At 42.4% G+C, this 13,424-nt stretch overlaps 2 protein-coding genes across 2 annotated transcripts in view; both read right to left on the bottom strand.

The window, feature by feature from the left end:
* LOC141093967 (uncharacterized) overlaps window positions 1-13,424 on the bottom strand; it is a 744,741-nt gene that overhangs the window by 526,219 nt on the left and 205,098 nt on the right. The gene's annotated exons all lie outside the window — the stretch shown is intronic.
* LOC141094326 (uncharacterized) lies at window positions 846-12,684 on the bottom strand. The gene is made up of 2 exons (XM_073580164.1): window positions 12,582-12,684; window positions 846-1,977 (listed from the first exon to the last, which is right to left on the bottom strand). Exons 1-2 carry the CDS (start codon window positions 12,652-12,654, stop codon window positions 947-949), a joined length of 1,104 nt encoding a protein of 367 aa, XP_073436265.1. The 5' UTR covers window positions 12,655-12,684; the 3' UTR covers window positions 846-946.

Genomic DNA, 13,424 nt, shown 5'->3' with positions numbered 1-13,424 from the left:
ATTTCTCGCAAGTCACATGTCTGGTCCGTGTGTAATCCGTATTTTTCTCGCCCCCATAGACTTGCATTGGTGTATTGTGCCCGTAATATGCTGAGAATTGCAGCATGCTGCGATTTTCTCGGCCCGTAAAATACAGCCGAGAAATATATGGCTGATGGGAGCTGCCCCATAGAGAAACATTGGTCCGAGTGCAATGCGTTGCTTTAACGCCTCTCACTCGTCCGTATTTCTCTCTAGTGTGACGCCGGCCTAAGGGAGATCATGGCTGCAGCATGAAAGTCACATACCACAGAAATGTAGCAGAGCTGTGTATGTGTACCTATTCATGACATGTGTAATTTTTTTTTATTTTTTACATAAATATATTTAATTGGATTAATTTTTTTTTTGTTCTTTATTTTGTGATTTTTTTTTTTTTTTTTTTACATTTTATTAACTTTTTTTTACTCTTTTATATTGTCCTAGAATGGGACATCAACTGTATAATGACATGTCGCTGATCTACCTTATCACACTGCCATATCTATATGGTAGCTTGCATAAACACTGCTCCTGCGGCTCTGTGTATATACGGCGCAAGTTGGGAAGGGGTTTAAATGTGGTCTATGAATGGATGGATGAGCCAAGTTGTGCCCTTTAAAATACCTGTGCCTTACTATAAAGACAATAGGAAATATTCCTTCTAGCACAGACCATTTGCTAACATACCTCTAAGCTGAGAATCCAGGAGCAAAGGATTGACACCTCCTTCTAGCAAAAGCCCTTTTGTGTTTACAATGTACTGTATATCCAATGGTATATCCAGTTTCACCCTTTTGTCAACTAAATGTAAGTCTACTGCCTGATTGATTTCAATTATTGATTATTTATTTCCTTCACACTCTACATGAGTTTTTAGATGATGAAGATATGATTCCCAGGAATAACATTACCACATAAATAGTTTCTACTCTGTATGAGTTCTCTGATGTGCAACAAGTTGTGAACTCGAACTAAAACATTTCCCACATTCTGGACATGAATATGGCTTCTCTCTTGTGTGACTTCTTTGATGTCTATTAAGATCTGATCTCTGGATAAAACATTTCCCACATTCTGGACATGAATATGGCTTCTCTCCTGTGTGAATTCTTTGATGGGTAAGAAGATATGATCTCCGTATAAAACATTTCCCACATTCTGGACATGAACAAGTCTTCTCACCTGTGTGAATGCTTTGATGTTTAAGAACATCTGCGATCCGGATAAAACATTTCCCACATTCTGGACATGAATATGGCTTCTCCCCTGTGTGAATTCTTTGATGGATAAGAAGATCTGATCTCTGGATAAAACATTTTCCACACTCTGGACATGAATACGGCTTCTCTCCTGTGTGAATTCTTTGATGGATAAGAAGACTTGGTTTGTTAGTAAAACATTTCCCACATTCTGAACATGAAAAAGGCTTTTCTCCTTTGTGAATTCTCTCATGTGCAAGCAAGTTAGATTTACTTATAAAACATTTCCCACATTCTGAACATGAAAATGGCTTCTCCCCTGTGTGAATTCGCTGATGCATAAGGAAATGTGATTTCTCGTTGAAACATTTCCCACATTCTGGACATGAATATGGCTTCTCTCCTGTGTGAATTCTCTCATGTGTAAGCAATCTAAATTTATATTTAAAACATTTCCCACATTCTGAACAGGAAAATGGCTTCTCTCCTGTGTGAATTCTCTCATGTCTAAGCAATTTAGATTTATGTTTAAAATATTTCCCACATTCTGAACAGGTAAATGGTTTCTTCTCTGTGGGAATTATTTGATGTTCAACATCACTTTTGCGGCTTTCATTTTGCTTAACAGTCTGTGATGAATCCAAATAGGTGACTGATTGAAAAGGCTCCGATGACTGATTTTGGCTCTGAAGGGCTGGAGGTATAGCTGGAATAATGGCGTGCTTTTCATAGGTATCTGGTTTGACACCAGTGTCACCTGCAAAGAATAAAACTGATTTTATTATTTTTCAATATCAATGCCTTATATTTTAGATCATTTCTATATACATAATTCTATACAACTCAAAGTATAATGAAACTATGACCTAAGACAGTGGTGAGCCACCTGTTCACAAATCCCATGGTACTGAACCTCTAAAGTACAATCGACAAACATAATACACAAACGCAGAAAAGTCTGAAGCAATAAAGAGAGGATTAAAAACAAGCTTTATTACATTATAATCTATAGCAACAGATAAAAATATACACTATAAAACAGGCAAGATTCTTAAAGGGGTATTCCCATCTCTGATCAACTATCCCAATATGTAGTAGGTGTAATAATAATATTAGGAAATATGAAGTATAGTTCTTCTGACTCGCTAAGTTGCTCACCCCATGTGCAGAGCATTGCATTAGCTTAGGTATCCATGGTTACTACCACTCGTAAAATGACTGTTAGTTGCTAGTGGTCATAACCATGGATACCTAAGCTACTGCAATGCCCTGGACATGGGGTAAGTGACAGAGAATCAGGAAAACTATACCACATTTCTAATTGGAGGTATTTGCTATTATTATTACTACACCTACTATATTTTGGGATAGGATACTGGAAATGGGAGCATCTCTTAAGGCCTCCTTCACACGTCAGTGTCTCCGGTATGTGATGACAGTTTTCATATGTACCGGAGACACTAATACACGTAGACCCATTCAAGTGAATGGATCTGCGCACATGTCGGTGTGTTTCCACGGATCGTGTGACTGTGGGCAAGACAAGCTAACATGACTATTTTTTAGCAGCACGGGCCGCAAGACGTCTCGCACACATGCACACTGATGTCACACGGATGACATGCGTGTGTCATCAGTGAGACACATACTGGCGCCTGGCAATCAGCGGTACTATTCACAATGATCCCCTGTGTCGAGTGTTGAAGACAGCTCACATCATTATACCCTTGGGTGGATCAAGGAAATGCTGTAGATATAGTATATCTTGACTTCAGCAAAGCATTTGACAAAGTATCGCATACAATTCTTATTGAAAAAATGACTAAGTATGGAATGGACAAGGCAACTGTTAGGTGGATTCATAACTGGCTTAGTGATCGGACCCAAAGAGTGGTCGTAAATGGCTGCACATCCAGTTGGAAGAATGTCTCAAGTGGGGTACCACAGGGCTCTGTCCTGGGCCCTGTATTGTTCAACATCTTTATCAACGATTTAGATGAAGGAATTGAGGGTAAACTGATTAAATTTGCTGATGACACAAAGCTAGGAGGGATAGCTAATACTAGAGAAGAGAGAGAGAGGATTCAAAAAGATATAAATAAACTGGAGAAGTGGGCAGCAACTAACAGAATGGTTTTTAACAGGGAAAAATGCAGAGTACTACATCTGGGCAATAAAAATGAAAAAAGCATATACAGAATGGGAGGAATAGGGCTAAGCAACAGCACATGTGAAAAAGACTTGGGTATACTAATATATCACAGACTGAATATGAGTCAACAGTGTGATGCAGCAGCAAAAAAGGCAAATGCAATTCTAGGATGTATTAACAGAAGCATACAGTCTAGATCACGTGAAGTCATTATTTCCCTCTACTCCTCTTTGGTCAGACCTCATCTGGAATATTGTGTCCAGTTTTGGGCACCACATTTTAAAAAAGACATCAACAAACTGGAGCAAGTTCAGAAAAGAGCAACCAGAATGGTGACCTGTCTGCAAACCCTGTCTTATGAGGAAAGGTTGCAGGATTTGGGATTGTTTAGTTTGCAAAAGAGAAGACTGAGAGGAGACTTAATAGCTGTCTACAAATATCTAAAGGGCTGTCACATTGTAGAAGGATCAACTTTATTCTCATTTGCACAAGGAAAGACTAGAAGCAATGGGATGAAACTGAATGGGAGGAGACACAGATTAGATATTAGAAAAAACTTTTTGACAGTTAGAGTGATCAATGAGTGGAACAAGCTGCCACGAGAAGTGGTGAGTTCTCCTTCAATGGACGTCTTCAAACAGAGGCTGGACAGACATCTAACTGGGATGATTTAGCGAATCCTGCTTTGAGCAGGGGGTTGGACAAGATGGCCCAGGAGGTCCCTTCCAACTCTACAATTCTATGATTCTACCCTGCTCTGCCTGTGATCAGCGTGAGCATGGGAAAATGTTGAGAGTTATATTCAACCCTACTGTCTACATAGAGTAAAATTAATTATAAAATTAAAAAAAAAAAAAAAAAAAAAAAAAAATCACATTATACTCACCTTAACACCTAATCCCCTGAAGCCATTATCCTCTGTAAAAAACAAAAATGTAAAAACAATATCAAATCACCTGTCCAAAGTTGAAAGAATCCAGAGTTTCCAATGCCGCAATCCATCTGTGCAACCTTTGCTCATCAGCATGAGCGGTGATCTGAGGCAACTGCACACGTTAAAAATCTGGGGAGTATGACTCGTTGCACCCCGATTTCTCACGGTGAACTGCAATGATCTCACTGAGGTCAGCACAGTTCATGGGCCCACTCTCGCTACATGTAGTTATTTTCCCCAGCTCTTCAGTGGGAGCGGTTGCCTCATAACCCTCCATTAAACTCCATCGCCAAAAGCACTACAAATATTGGCTGGTGACTAACTCATCCAACCTTTATCCATCTCCAATTCCTCAAGATAGCTGGACCATCATTGTAAATAAGCCTCTGTACTTTGTGTCAACACCACCACATAGCAAATTGTAAGCTCTTACGGGCAGGGTTGTTAATATATTTGCATTAATTATTGTATTATCATTTACTTTGCTATGACTGCTGTATATGAACTGCTGAATTGTAAAAAGTTGGGGAATATGTTGGCGCTATATAAATAAAGATTATATTATTATTATTATGAGCAAATGTCACACAGATGGATTACGTTGTTGGAAACTCTGGATTCTTTCAACTTTGGACAGGTGAGAGATAGTCTTTTATTTTTGCTTGTTTATAGGCGACAATGGCAATGTTAAGGGCTTGTACCCATTACCGTGAAAAAAAAGTTCAGATTTCAGTCCAGAAAAGTAGGACTAGTGTCATGCAAGTGCTATCTGATTGACATCCGAATGCCATGTGATTGCTACCCGATTGTAATACGATTTTAACATGAGGTTTGACACAGTAATTATCTGTCATTTACACATATTTTCCATGGAAGTATTCATTAATACAAACACACACTAACATATTATATATATATATATATATATATATATATATATATATATATATATATATATATATATATATATATTAGACTGAATGATGAAAAGCCGGCAATTCATCTGCCATGTACAGTGCAGTCACAGCAGGACCCGGCATAATAGAACAGATAGGTTACATATAGTATGTACACACAGAATAGATCGATATAAAGATGTCAAATATATAATTAGTACAACACATATGCAGTTTACTGCACATGTATTTAGTTAAATGATTATTTTTCTGAATAAATTGCATGGACTTAATTTTCATAACCAGCAAAGGGAAAGCTGACAGATGTGGGCTGATGTTTATAGCCTGAGGTAATACCCATAGAGCTTCCCAGGCTATTAGTATCAGATCTCAGTTGTATACTTAGCCTTTACTGGTTATTATAATGGGAGACCCCTCCAAAAAAATGACGTAGGGTCACCCTAAAATTAACCCCTTAACACCCGGAGGCATTTTTGTTTTTGCGTTTTCGTTTTTCGCTCCCCGTCTTCCCAGAGCCATAACTTTTTTATTTTTCTGTCAATATGGTCGTGTGAGGGCTTGTTTTTTGCAGGATAAGTTGTATTTTTGAATGACACCATTGGTATTACCATGTCGTGTACTATAAAATGGAAAAAAAGGGGGCGGAGCCGGATGTTGATGGAGTAAGACGTGTGGCAGAGAACTCCCCGCAGCCACAGCTACAAAAACGGCTGTAATAACTCACAGACTCTCCGGGGTTGTCCGGGATATGGTTAAAAAACATCAGCAGAAGCCGCCGGATCGATCGGTGCCCTCCTCACAGCATATCCATCAGCTGGGACCTCTGGACGCGTTCTTCCATTCCTCCTCAGGGAGGACGCGCTCAGGTAACATGGCGGTGGCGAAGCGGGAAACTCAGGGAGGAAAGACTACACCGCTGCAGCTGGAGGATTACCGGGCCCAGATAAGCCCCGTCTCTCCACACAAAGAGCAGAGGGCACTGGATAGAGGAGGGGGAGGAGAAGGCTCAGAAGAATGTGACTCACGGCGTTGTGCAGTGGAACAGAGAGGGGGGGCTGAGCACATGGAGGGAGAACACATAGAAATGTCAGCAGGCGCACAGGCATCGCAGCAACCAGCACAGCAGGGGGTTACACAGTCCCCAGCGCCCCAGAATGATGCAGCCAAAGGAAGACGACATGATCCTCCACAAATGCAGGGACCTGCAGAAGATTTTTGCTTGTCCGCCACCCCCTCCATGTCCAGATATATACACCCAACCACCTTTCTCTCCAGCACCCCAGATACCCCTCTTCTGCCAGACGAGGACTCACAGAGTATATCCCTGAGGGACTGGAAGCTATATATGGCACACTTATCCACGAAAGAAGACTTACAATCCATGGTACAGGAGATCAAAGAGGTCTGCAGAACAGAAATCTCGGCTGTCAGACAAGACATCCAACAGATGGCTTATAGAGTAGATTCTCTGGAGAATGACCATGACGAGACGAGGAAATATGTGGCTAACCTGCAAGCTACCATGACAGCACAGCACGACACCCTCCGTGAATACTAGCGCCATCTTGAGGATTTGGACAACAGGGGACGGAGACATAATATAAGAATCAGAGGCCTGCCTGAACATAACGGAGAGGAAAACCTATTCATAATTTTACAAAATATATTCAACAAAATCCTGAAGCTCCGCCATCTCACAAAATAAGCCTAGACAGAGCTCACAGAGCCCTCCGGCCAAAAAATTCCTCCCAAACACCTAGAGACATCATCTGCTGTGTCACTGACTATAAGCTTAAGGAGGAAATCATGCAGCAAGCATGGAAGCTACGTAATATAGAATACGAAAGTCACTCTCTTCAACTACTGACAGACCTCTCCTGGATGACTCTACAAAAGAGGAAAATGCTCAGACCTCTTCTAGACACCCTGAGGGAACACCAGATTCTCTATAGATGGGGATTCCCCTTTAGCCTCTCGGCCAGGAAAAACGGTCGCACAGCCACACTCAGAGAGGCATCTGATCTTCCCCAATTTTGCGAGACTCTAGAGATTCCTATGCTGAGGTTATCCAACTGGGGGCTGATTCCCCCTCCGCCGCCCCCTCCAGAGGTCTGGCGTCGGGTGTCTTCTAAAAGGCAGCATTCCCCTGCGTCACCAGGTTCCGGTGGACCGGGGGGGGCCAAACACCCCATAAGAAATGAGACACGAAACATAGCTACACTGTGAATATTGAGCAATCCTTGTTGGCCATGCTATTCATTCATCACTTACTAAAGACGTCTGCGGGGAGTAGACATGCCTAAAGCTAGTTGTATACTCTCTTTTCTATATACATTTTTGTTCAAAGATCCTGGTTTCGAAGCGGAGGCTCTGGTATATAGCCAAATCCGTAGACCCTCACGAGTGACTCTGACTCCTGGAGCGCCCACGGCTCTAGAGGGAACTCTATTGTTATTCCAGCGTTAAGTATAGACACTCGACCACAGTTCTTCTTAATTTTTTTGAAGACCGGAAAGACTGATTCCGATAACTCACTGTCACTGTTAACATATTCATCTGTGATGGTTCTAAATGTTGTTTGTTGTCTCCCTTCCTTCCTAATGTGTCTTCCTAATGTGATTTATCTTTACTTGATTTACATGATGCATGCTGATATGTCGGCGACAATGGGGAGCAGTCTGGCGGAGATTCACCATGCGGGGATAAGAAAACTACATCTACTGAAGTGGGGTAGGACTAGGATCCATTCTCAACTAAATACTTACAAACACAACCATGATTCGTATAATAACTATGAATGTTAAAGGGCTTAACTCCAATGTTAAGCGACGATTAGCTCTACAGGAGTTAAAAACCTCAAAGGCAGATGTGGCGTTTATACAAGAAACACACCATGACGATACAGGCTCATTTCACTTTGCACGGGGTAAATTTTCCACAGTATATATGGCTCCCAGTGATAAAAAAAGAGCAGGGGTAGCTATCCTCATAGCTAATGGTTGCCCAATTCAAATCACTAAGGTTATCAAAGACCCCAAGGGTCGATACATCATCCTGACTGGACAACTAAAAGGAGCCCCAATTGTTTTATGCAACATATGCGCCCCAAACGTGGGTCAAATACCCTTCCTTGAGCGGGTCTTAAATAAAGTTAGTCAAGAGCTTCCTTCCACATTGTTCATTGGTGGCGATTTTAATGTCCCGTTCTCAGAGGTTAGAGATAGACACTCGCTGAGTGGCCGGCAGGCGGGAGCACACATAGCCAGGCAAGCAAAGGCCTTTCGTGCTTTGATTCACAAATATGCCCTTTTTGATTTATGGCGGGTGGCGAACCCCACCTCCCGACAATATACATTTTACTCACACCCCCATTCTACACATACGCGCATAGACATTTTCCTGGGGAACCTTCCGGCAATGCGCATCACTGAGAGTTCTGAGATTGGCCAGATCACGTGGTCCGATCACGCCCCTGTAGTGTTGGACGTATGTGACTCTGTCACAACCAGGAGGGTATGTCATTGGAGACTCAATGATCATCTTCTAAAGGTCCCCATGTATCAAACTAAGCTACAAGGCCAGTTGGAGGGCTACTTTCAACTAAATAAGGGGTCTGTCTCCTCCCAATCTGTCTTATGGGAAGCACACAAATCTGTCATGAGGGGCAATTGCATTTCATTAGCATCCCACATGAAAAGGGACGCGGAGAGACAACACCGGGAACTCACCAGTCAGCTTACAACACTAGAGCGAGACATGCTCACTAAACCCTCCATTGCCAAATTAAAATCCATCGTAACTGTAAGGAATAAGCTAAAGGATCTGGCGGTTGGGAAGGTGGAGAAAATGATAGCGTTTACTAAACAACTATGAGAAGGGTAATAAGGCTCACTCCCTTCTCGCAGCACAGCTTAGGGACCGTAAGGCACAATCCACACCCTTGGTTATCAGAGATACACAAGGACATCTGACATACGACCCCCAGGGTCATGCGGATACCTTCAAGGATTACTACGCCGGGTTGTACTCGCTTCCCTCAACTCTTCCGGCGGACCCAGAAACAAGAGCCCATTTAATTGATGAGTATCTCGCTGCTCGATCACTCCCAACACTAGACACACTTAACACCCCTATTACCGCGGAGGAATTGAATTCCGCAATCAAGGAACTTCCAAATGGAAGAGCTCCAGGACCAGACGGTTTCTCATATTTATATTAGAAAGTATTCCAAGATACACTTGTCCCTCACATGCAGACTCTATTTAATTAATTCCTCAGTGGTAACCCGATCCCTACCTCGATGCTGAAATCCCACATAACAGTGATCCCAAAACCTGGAAAAGACCCTTCGAACTGTGCAAGCTATCGCCCAATATCATTGCTAAGCACAGACTTAAAAATATTTGCAAAAATCCTGGCCACCAGATTATCAATATTTCTTCCACGGCTGATTCATGGGGAGCAAGTGGGATTTGTTTTGAATAGGCAAGCGGGGGATAACACCAGACGAACGATAGACCTTATAGATGCATTAAACCGCCGGGGAGAGGAGGGCTTGTTTCTTAGTCTTGATGCGGAGAAGGCCTTCGATAGGCTGGGTTGGCCATTCCTGTTTGCCACGCTTAAAAGGCTCGGCATTGAGGGGCCTTTCTTGCAGGCCGTTCGGGGCCTATATACAAATCCTGAGGCCTCGGTGAAGCTTACCCACGCGTCATCATCTGCTTTTCCCATATATAATGGCTCTAGACAGGGGTGTCCCCTGTCCCCCCTATTATTCGTACTTTGTATAGAACCCTTAGCTGCACAGGTCAGGGAGAGCCCGGATATTCAGGGAATTCAGGTAGGGGGACATGAGTATAAGTTATCACTTTTTGCAGATGATATACTTTTAACACTACGGAATCCCCTGATCTCTCTGCCCAACCTACACTCAATTCTAAACGAATATGGCAACCTGTCAGGCTATAAAATTAATGATACAAAAACGGAGGCTTTGCTGCTTAACCTAACACCATTGACTATCGCAACACTACAATCGGCATTTACATACACTTGGAAAAAAGACCGCTTAAAATATTTAGGGATTTACTCAGACACATACAAAAAGCTATACTCCCATAACTTCCCCTCTTTTCTAGAAGACCTAAAAAAGACACTGACCAAGTGGGAAAAGCTTAATTTATCATTCTTTGGGAGGATGGCCTCCGTTAAAATGACGATACTTCCAAGATTACTATATTTGCTGGAGACATTACCTATACCGATCCCGAGACTGGTGATCCGACGAATCCAAAAAACGTTAAATAACTTCGTCTGGGCTCACAAACGCCACCGAATTGCTCAAGCGGTGTTGGTATCTCCTAGAAAATTGGGTGGCTTGACTTTCCCTGATATATGGAAATACTACTTAGCCACACATCTGAGACGTATCCCTGCTTGGACCAATTTGACCTCAGTGGATAGATGGAGAGAGGTGGAGCAGAGATGGTAGGCCCCTAATCACCCAGCTACCTTATTGTATGGAAATTCCTCAAATGCCACAGATGCGAGTCTTTTGGGTCCCATGGTACTCACGAGACGAGTGTGGCGGGCGGCCAGGAAGGCCTTCTCATTAGCACCAATCGAATCTCCACTGACGCCATTTTTATACACAACAGCCTTACAAAATAGTTCAGATAGTCGTGTGACGGACCCCATGGATCCGGGCTAGACTCTTTCGTTTTGTAGATATTATAGACCCTTGCACCAACACAATACTCCCCTTTGCGGCCCTACGAGAAAAATTTAGACTTCCTAAAGAAGCTTTCTACACCTATGCCCAGATACGTCACTTAGCTACATCAATGATCAGATCAACTACATTCCCCAAACTTACCCCATTTGAGGGCCTCTGCAGGCAGGGTCCATCAACTAAGGGATTAATCTCACGAATATATGACATACTCTCGTCACATATGGAAATACAGCACTCGTACATGACAAAATGGGAAACATATCTGGGAAGAGTGATTCCGAGACCAATGTGGCAGACTATCTGGGAAAGGGCAGCAAAGACTTCCATATGCACCACACATAAAGAGAACCAATACAAAATACTGATGCATTGGTACCATACCCCTGAGGTCTTGAATAGACTCTTTCCCAACACATCAGACCAATGCTGGAGATGTAAGCTAGACAAGGGTTCTCTCACCCACATTTTTTGGGACTGTAATGTCCTGGCTCCGTTTTGGAGGGATGTGGGGGGGTTGATCCACAGAGTTTTGGGGATTGAGGTCGCTTTGGATCCATTCAATTATCTCCTTAATGTTCCACCTATGAATATCTCAAGGGACTCGGCCAGGCTGCTCCTACATATCAGGACTTCGGCAAAGTGTCTTATATCCTCGTTCTGGAAGAAGACTTCTCCCCCTACCATTCAAGATCTAGAACAGAGAATCCAGGAAACAAGGCGACTGGAATACCTAACTGCATGTATTAATAACCAGTTGGGAAAATATCAACGGATATGGTCTCCTTGGGACCTTTTTATGAATAGTAGCACTTAATCGCCAGTGAACGCCGTTTATATATTTTGATGTGCTGATTTGTATGCAAAATGTGTCAAATTCTTTTTTCATACCCTTCCCTATCTTTCCCTACGTCTCCCCCCGTCTAAAAGTTTTGTTGTATTTGATGGAAGGAGAGAGAGGTTGGAAATTTTCTTTCCTTTTCTCTTTTTCTTAAAGTGTAACCTTTCGTGTTTATGTTTTCAAAAGAAAAAAGCTTTTTCAGATAATAAAATAAACAGTTAAAAAAAAAAAAAAAAAAAAACGGGAAAAAAATTCCACGTGCAGTGAAATTGCAAAAACAGTGCAATCCCTCACTTTTTTTTTGCTTGGCTTTTTTTTTTTTTTTTTTTACTAGGTTCACTAATTGCTAAAAATGACCTGCAATTATCATTCTCCAGGTCATTACGAGTTCATGTACACCAAAGATGTCTAGGTTCTTTTTTATCTAAGTGGTGAAAAAAAATTTCAAACTTTGTTAAAAAAAAAAAAAAAAAAAAAAAATTGCGCCATATTCTGATACCGGTAGCGTCTCCATTTTTCGTGATCTCGAGTTGGGTGAGGGCTTATTTTATGCATGCTGAGCTGATGATACCATTTTGGTGCAGATAGGATCTTTTGATCACCCGTTATTGCATTTGAATGCAATGTCGCGGCGACAAAAAAAAAAACAAAAAAAAAAAAACAAAAAAAACCCACAATTCTGGCATTTTGACTATTTTACTCGCTATGCCGTTAAGCGATCAGATCACTCCATTTTTTTATTGATAGACTGGGCGATTATGAACACGGTGTAAGGATTGTACTCACTCAGCTGCGTGGGAGGAAACAGGAGGCACATTCTCTTCAATGTCCATATGGGTTTATTTGCTTCATGAACCATCAACTCCGCAACAGAAAGGTAAACAGTCTTTACATAAGGCAGACGCCGCATCAATGTCCACAGCAGAGCTCTATCTGGAGCCACAGACACAGGAAGGCTTCTCTCTCTCTGCACACAGACCACTGCCAGAGTAGACAGACTTCCAAGTGTCCACTACAGACTCCCAAACACTCACTGCCAAGTGCTAAACACACCTCGATTACATAGCTTGTAACCACACCCACAGGTGAGGTATGGATCACATGGGCTGGTCACATGTCATGACCTCACTGCAGGTCCTGAAACTCACAACCACACACACAGGGAAAATAGGGTACAGTTAGAACCCTCACCCTAAGGTGAGGTAATATGGGTAGCTAGACCCTCCCATCTCTCATAGCTACCCGCAACCTGGACCCAGGTGCACTAAACAACATATTAGTGCTCATGTGCACTAAAGACAAAATACTCCGGGTTGCATCATAGGGAGCATCCATCCCTGTGACATACACATCCCATTAACCACGCGACCACCAGTCACACCACATATTTCCCCCCTGTTCAAACCTGTGGGGTTGAACACTTGTTCTAAATCGAGGGCCTCGAGACAGGGCACCCATATCACCTTGCCCTACCCGTCGAGAGGGCCTTCCCAAGTGGCTTTGAGCATCAGCTCCTGAGACATAGTCTGTCACTGTCACCACATCCCTGTATGTGAACAATGAGCTATCAGACTTTGTTGCCTGTTTCAGTGTCAGAAATCCATTAGGCTTTCCCTGCCCACATCGTTC

This window comes from Dendrobates tinctorius, unplaced genomic scaffold (genome assembly GCF_039654945.1).
Source record: "Dendrobates tinctorius isolate UK_male_01 unplaced genomic scaffold, ASM3965494v1 ptg000063l, whole genome shotgun sequence".
NCBI lineage: Eukaryota > Metazoa > Chordata > Amphibia > Anura > Dendrobatidae > Dendrobates > Dendrobates tinctorius.
This window is presented reverse-complemented; position numbering and strand designations above follow the sequence as displayed.